The following is a 7333-nucleotide window of genomic DNA, read 5'->3' on the forward strand; positions in this document are numbered from 1 at the left end:
TTGCATTCAAGAAGTTCATTAACAGAGTTGTGCAAAATTATAACAAGAAACCAAGAAGAATGTAGATGTAGTGCTTCATAGAAGGCTTGAGTAGCCAACTTTAAGTTGTGTGATGATTTTAAAACATGAGTTAAATCTAATAAAATGGTCATGAAACATTTTTCAGTTTTTACTATGGTGCCATACAGCCCACCTTCACCCTCACAGTCTCACCCCCGCCTTTCAATTCCTGGGGAAAATACTGCCTCCGTTCCTCCCAAGCTCCCCCAACCTCACTCACTTTCACTGGGCTAGGGCAGGGGGTTGGGGTGCGGGAGGGGGTGAGGGCTCCAGCTGGGGGTGTGGGCTCTTGGGTGGGGCCAGAAATGAGGAGTTCCGGGTGCAGAAGGGGGCTCCGGGTGCAGGCTCTGGGGTGGGACCAGGGATTAGGGGTTTGGGGTGTAGAAGGGAGCTCTCTGGGGCCAAGGCGTTTGGGGGCTCAGGATTGGGTGGGGGTGCAGGCTCTGGGGTGGGGCCAGGGATGAGTGGTTTGGGGTGCAGGAGGGGGCTCAGGGCTGGGGGTTGGGGTGTGGGCTCAGGGCTGGAGTGCAGACTCTGGGAGGGAGTTTAGGGTTCAGGAGGGGGTTCCAACCTGGGGCAGGGGGTTGGGGTGTGGGAGGGGGTGAGGCCTCCGGCTGGGGGTGTGGGGTTACGCCGGGAATGAAGGGTTTGGGGTGCAGAAGGGGGTTCAGGGCTGAGGCAGGGGGTTGCAATGCAGGAGCAGGTGTGGGCTAAGGGCTGGAGTGAAGACTCTGGCAGGGACTTAGGGTATGGCAGGGGCTTCTGGCCTGGGGCAGGGGGTTGGGGTGCAGGAGGGGGTGAGGGCTTCAGCTGGGGGTGTGGACTCTAGGGTGGGGCCAGGGATGAGGGGTTTTGGGTGCAGGAAGGGGGTCAAGGTTGAGGCAGGGAGATGGGGTGCGGGCTAAGGGCTGAAGGTTGGGGTGTGGACTCTGGGAGGGAGTTAGGGTGCGGGAGGGTTTCGACCTGGGGCAGGGGATTGGCGTGGGGGGTATGGGCTCCGGCCCGGTGGTGCTTACCTTAGGTGGCTCCCAGTAGGTGGCGCAGCGGGGCTAAGGCAGGCTCCCTGTCTTTCCTAGCTCGGCTTGGCTCTCAGAAGCAGCCACCATGTCTAGGTCTAGGGGCCAGGGGGCTCTGTGCACCACCCATGCCCCCAGCTTCCCTGATCACCCCTCTGCCTAGGGGCTGCAGGGACATGCCAGCTTCTTCCAGGAGCTGCGCAGAGCCAGGGCAGGCAGGGAGTCTGCCTTAGCCCCACTGACTGGACTTTTAACGGCTTAGTCAGCAATGCTGACCAGAGCCGCCAGGGTCCCTTTTCGACCGGGCACTACACAATGGGAATGGTTTGATCCAGGTCACAGCAAAAGAGCTTTCCAGCAAGTAGATATAAAAGGGGGATGGAGCGCAGAATGCCATCATGGGGGGCTCAGTATCCCTACAACACCACACCTGGAATCACCTGAGGAAAAAAGACTAGGAAATAATTGTCTCAGGCTAGAGGGATTTCTAACCTGTCTATGAAAACCTGGAAAATCCAAGCTGCAGAGCCAAGGCAGCTTGTGCCTTAAGAATCTTCTGGCCTGTTTATCATTCAGGGTGATTAGTATGTTAAGATCAGTTTGTTGTTTTGTTTATTTACTAGGTAATCTGCTTTGATTTGTTTGCTATCACTTATAATCTATTCTTTTGTAGTTAATACACTTATTTTATGTTTTAATCCAAACCAGTGTGCATTCGACTAAGGTGTCTGGGGGAAATCGCAGCTTGGTTACCACAAGTGTGCATGGTCCTTTTCACATTGAGGGAGAGGTGGACCAGGTGTTAAACCTGTATACTGGCCAGATTTAACCAGGGCAGGACAGTACTGATCTGGGGTCCCAAGCTGGGAAGCTGGTGGTTAGAGAGCCTGCATGTAATTGCAGCTGGGTGTGTCCCTACCTCTATGAATGCTAGTGAAAGTGCTGGCTAGGGGGCTTTGCAGCTTGTCACAGCAGTACAGGAGGGAGCCCAGGCGGTGGGTCACGGGGCTCAGTGATTCCCGAGTACAGGTGAACCCATCCACATGCCCCTTTTTTTGTTGTGAAGAAAAATGTTACTGACATTTCTTTATTGTACCACCAGTACCACATAAGATAACAGAAAACGATTGTAAAAATCTAATATATTTATCATCATTTATGTTATTGGTTTAAATATATCCACTTTGCTCTTCTTGGTTGGTTTCTAGCAAGTTTTAGGGCTGAAGTCTGATGGCCTAGAATGCTGCAAACACTGCAGGGGGAGGGTCTAAGAGTAGTTTTGTTCTCATAAGTGACTCCAAAAATAGGATCGGGGCATTCCATGTTTATTGTCTCTGTGACTTCCATGGCCAAGTGCTCCCACTGAAGCAAATGGTAGCTTGCCACTGACTTCAAAAGGAGTTGGAACTTTTACTCAGTTTACAAGAAAAAAAGATGGGTTCTTCTTTCCCACTGCCAACTTGGCAAACAATGTGGTATCAGAAAGTTAAGGTGGGTTCTCTCTATTTTGCCCATCAACTTCACAATCCTGGCTGAAGTGAGTGGTATTTATAGGCTTGGTTCGGGTGCAGCTGAGGTGATGCCTTTATGTGTCAAGGCAAAGGATTCTAAAATTGGAATTTAATTAACACTTCTGCTGATGGTCCACAAGACAGACTAGAATCCAACTCATGTCCTTGCAACTGTGCTACAGGGATAACAGACGTAAAAAAGAAATAAACATGTATTTACTGAAGTCATTCGACGGGTAGCAAGGTCTATAGATAAAGAAGGTGCCATTTTTAGAGTCATTCTTCTGACCATTATTGTGCTTTAAATTAATTGTGGGGCTAAACTATGACAGTGTCCTTTCAAAAAGAGTCTCATTTGTGGTCTTCCTGCACAGAAGGATGGTAGCTGTCATTGGGACCTGGACACCAGGAGGCATACATCAGGAGAATAGGCAGGGAACCAAAAGGGAGGACACTCTGCAAACAAAAGATTGCAAGAAATCCTGAGTGTCGCTACATCCTTCTGAATATATGAGAAAGTCGCACACCTGCATGTGCACGGTACTGAGAAACCAAGGTATAGAAGTGGGCATGTTGCTTATGGTCCTATTCTTCATTAAGGAGATTGTATGAGCTGTCAACACACAGAGTATTAGAGAGCGTTTCAGAAGCTCCATCACACTCAGCTCTAGACCTTCACACTGGTGTCCCCTTAGCTTTTTTCTGATTTTGAAAGTAGTCCTTTGTGAAGGAGATGACTTTCTCCAGATCAATCAGTGGTTCCTCTGTGTTAAGGTTTCCTTCCTTCTGCCTTTGCGCAAGGATCATGGCTCGGAGTAGAGGGGGGTATGGCACACACTGAATGGTTTCCATGCACACTGGAGTACATTTCTTGAAGGCCTCCTCTTCGTGTTTGGGCACCATCCTCCAGTCATGATACATCACCTTGTCAATCTCTTTCACTTCATTATATGTCTTGCCTAAGGAAAGATGAAGATGAATAGGTAAATAATGCTATGAACAACAAATCCCATATTGGTGACTATGCCAGTGCAATGTCTCCAATGCTTCAGCTGGCCATAGCACTGGATATTTTATGGTAGTTACACTATCTCCTAAACTACACACTCCCACTACAGGTTGTATAGCAAGTAACACAGGCAACTGACTGACAGAACATCTGGATAGTAGTCCTGACTTTGCTGTTGACCACTTCTGTTAGCTTGAACAAGTCATTTCACCTCTCTCTGATTTAGTTTCCATATCTATAAAATAAAGAAAATTCTTCACTGCGTTACAGGGATGTTGAATTCATTAATGTTTATAAAACACTTTGAGATCCTTGAATTAAAGACTAGAAGTGAAAAATTGTATTAAATAAATTATAAACCTCATACATGGTCTAAAACAGCTTTCAAAAAGTGGGGAATTTCCCCTCTTCATCTTAATGAAGTACTCATTCTGAACCCTAATGATGCAACTTAAAGGACAACATTGCTATTTCATTATTGATTTTACCAGGAACATTCAGCTAGCATGTTTATCCACTGTTTTTAGTTATTATAGAAGTTAGAAATGGAAGAGACCTGATTTGTCATAGACTCCATTTCTTTGCCAACACAAATTGTTCACTGTGGTATAGTCTCCAGGGTTTTCTTCAAGCTAGTTTTAAATGACGAGAGTAATTGGACTTAGAATCATAGACTATCAGGGTTAGAAGGGACCTCAGGAGGTCATCTAGTCCAACCCCCTGCTCAAAGCAGGACCAATCCCCAACTAAATCATCCCAGCTAGGGCTTTGTCAAGCCTGACCTTAAAAACCTCAAAAGAAGGAGATTCTACCACCTCCCTAGGTAACGCATTCCAGTGCTTCACCACCATCCTAGTGAAAAAGTTTTTCCTAATATCCAACCTAAACGTCCCCCACTGCAACTTGAGACCATTACTCCTTGTTCTATCATCTGCTACCTGAGAACAGTCTAGAGCCATCCTCTTTGGAACCCCCTTTCAGGTAGTTGAAAGCAGCTATCAAATCCCCCCTCATTCTTCTCTTCTGCAGAGTAAATAATCCCAGTTCCCTCAGCCTCTCCTCATAAGTCATGTACTCCAGTCCCCCAATCATTTTTGTTGCCCTCCGCTGGATGCTTTTCAATTTTTCCACATCCTTCTTGTAGTGTGGGTCCCAAAACTGGACACACTACTCCAGATGAGGCCTCACCAATGTCGAATAGAGGGGAACGATCACGTCCCTTGATCTGCTGGCAATGCTTCTACTTATACAGCCGAAAATGCCGTTAGCCTTCTTGGCAACAAGGACACACTGTTGACTCATATCCAGCTTCTCATCCACTGTAACCCCTAGGTCCTTTTCTGCAGAACTGCTGCCTAGCCATTCGGTCTCTAGTCTGTAGCAGTGCATGGGATTCTTCCGTCCTAAGTGCAGCACTCTGCTCTTGTCCTTGTTGAACATCATCAGATTTCTTTTGGCCCAACCCTCTAATTTGTCTAGGTTCCCCCTGTATCCTATCCCTACCCTCTAGCGTATCTACCATTCCTCCCAGTTTAGTGTCATCCACAAACTTGCTGAGGGTGGAGTCCACGCCATCCTCCAGATCATTAATGAAGGTACTGAACAAAAAGCTATTGACTTCTACCATTTTCCTTGTAAAATTATTCCACAGTGGACTAGATCAAACTGTTAGGAAGTTTTCGTTTTCTTAATTTCATCCAATTAGCAAGGTGAGTGGCAAGAGAGAACTACCAGTGGAGGACTGCTGAGTGGCAAGAAAGCCACCACCTTTTTCCTCCCAAGTCAGTTCCTGTCCCTATCCATTAACTTTTTTCTCTAATCCTGCTTGAGAGTCATACACCAAGCTCTATTTACCTCTGAATGTCAGGTATCCCCAGGCTTTCCCATGATCCAAAGTCTGCAAAGGAAACAAACACAAATTTGCTCTGATCAGTTGAAGAACTATTCCCATTCACAAGAAGGACAAACTCATTTTACAGTCTTATTACTCATGATCTACAAAAAGTGAGTCCTACACCTGGGACCTGAATAACTGCTAATCGTGGCCACTACTATCCTTCTAGAATACTACGCAAATGCCATTAGACAATCCCTGCAATGAATTTTGTGATGAAAAATGCAGCATAATGTGTCTCAATACTATATACTGCCTACTATCAGCCCTGTAATGACTCCATGTGCCACCATTAAGGTCCTGATCCTTATGTTCATGCATAATCTGTATTACAAATACTAATCAGTGTTCTGAACTCTGAAACATAGTGGCTCAGACTGATACCATTGTTTCTACAGTGCTCAGGTACTATCATACCCTCCCTCAGGCCTTCCTAAATTGTAGGTTTTCATTACATGGTGCCTGCTCTGAATCCATGACCTGGTGCTTCCTGGGGCACACATGACGAGAGGAGATTCAAGCGTTTGAATATGGAGTTGCGATATAAGAGAGGCAACAGGGTTGCACAATGGTGTTTTCACAAAAAGAAAAGGAGTACTTGTGGCACCTTAGAGACTAACCAATTTATCTGAGCATAAGCTTTAGTGAGCTACAGCTCACTTCATCGGATGCATGAAAGCTTATGCTCAAATAAATTGGTTAGTCTCTAAGGTGCCACAAGTACTCCTTTTCTTTTTGCAAATACAGACTAACACGGCTGTTACTCTAAAACAATGGTGTTTTGAGATCCAGCTTTCAGGAGAGCAGATCTCACTGGAAGGCCTCATTTCCACCGGCCTTGTCTCTATCTATGGTGCCTGTTATCATAGTACAGTATCTGAGTGCCTTCAAACCTCAACGCCAACAGTCAAGGGCTCTCACCTCAGCTGTGTAGTCCACCCTGACCTTGGTAACGACCCAGTAGCAGGGCTCGTCATACTGCCAGAGCCAATACTTGCGGGTGACCATGCGGCCGATGCCAAAGAGCCGCAGCTGGCAAAGCAGCGTGAAGAGGCGGTTCTCGTTCTTCACATCCTCCCAGGCCAGCACGGGCAGGCGTTTGTTCGTGAAGGGTCGGATCATGGTCTCGTAATCCAGGGCGAACCGCTGGGAGTCTCGGGGACGGTTCTTCAGTGCCCGATACTCACGAATCTTCTTGGCCATGGCGGCGATTGGGCGGTACAGCTTCTTACGAGCCATGGCAGTGGCAGCTCACGGGCCAGACCGGCAGGCTCAGCACAGACGGCACCAGAGAGATGCTGATGCTACTGCCCCCCCCAGTCCCCTCTTCCTCCTCCCCCTTCTTTATTTTCTCCCCTCGGGCACCAAGCTCCCCAGCCCGGACTAGTTCCCAACGCACGATCCCTCACACGAGTCTCTGCCGCCCTAGGGCGGTGCACCACCCTAACCCGGAACTTCCCGTAGCAATGGAAACACACCCGCCGTCAGCTCCCCCGGAAGCGCTCGGCTGCTCAGCCGAGGGGCGCGCTCCTTGGGCTAGGGCAGAGCCGGGCTGCTGTACGGAGAGGAACGTTTCTGCTGCACCGGGGCAGCGGGGGACTGGTTGAAGCGGCGCGCTACAGCTGGTGCCTAGATCTGTCTGAGTTGGGAAGCGGAGTCCAGGAAGGGGGACCAAGGAGATGGGGGCTCCCTCCGTGGGAAGGGGTCGATAGGGGGATGTATGTCTGGGCGGGAGGTGGTGGGAGTCTGTGTACATCGGTGAATGGGTTCCCGCCGCCCGCCCTTAGGCTGCCCGAGGACTCTGTTTGGGAGGAGCTGGCAAGCAGTGGGCCCCACCTCGAGC

The 7333-nt window shown here is 48.5% G+C and overlaps 1 protein-coding gene across 1 annotated transcript; it reads right to left on the minus strand.

Annotated features, from left to right (window-relative positions):
* Positions 1–2149: 2149 nt before the first annotated feature.
* MRPS34 (mitochondrial ribosomal protein S34) lies at positions 2150–6941 on the minus strand. The gene is made up of 3 exons (XM_048867472.2): positions 6412–6941; positions 5451–5493; positions 2150–3546 (listed from the first exon to the last, which is right to left on the minus strand). Exons 1-3 carry the CDS (start codon positions 6727–6729, stop codon positions 3263–3265), a joined length of 645 nt encoding a protein of 214 aa, XP_048723429.1. The 5' UTR covers positions 6730–6941; the 3' UTR covers positions 2150–3262.
* Positions 6942–7333: the final 392 nt, after the last annotated feature.

Source organism: Caretta caretta, chromosome 10, assembly GCF_965140235.1.
Source record: "Caretta caretta isolate rCarCar2 chromosome 10, rCarCar1.hap1, whole genome shotgun sequence".
Taxonomy (NCBI): Eukaryota; Metazoa; Chordata; order Testudines; family Cheloniidae; genus Caretta; species Caretta caretta.

Excerpts from the sequence above, each read along its gene's own strand:
- MRPS34 (XM_048867472.2), bottom strand. The coding sequence starts at position 6,729 with ATGGCTCGTAAGAAGCTGTACCGCCCAATCGCCGCCATGGCCAAGAAG. Across the intron at positions 5,494-6,411 it reads GGGTGGACTACACAGCTGAG|ACTTTGGATCATGGGAAAGC; the intron begins GTGAGAGCCCTT and ends TTTCCTTTGCAG. Across the intron at positions 3,547-5,450 it reads GGGATACCTGACATTCAGAG|GCAAGACATATAATGAAGTG; the intron begins GTAAATAGAGCT and ends ATCTTTCCTTAG.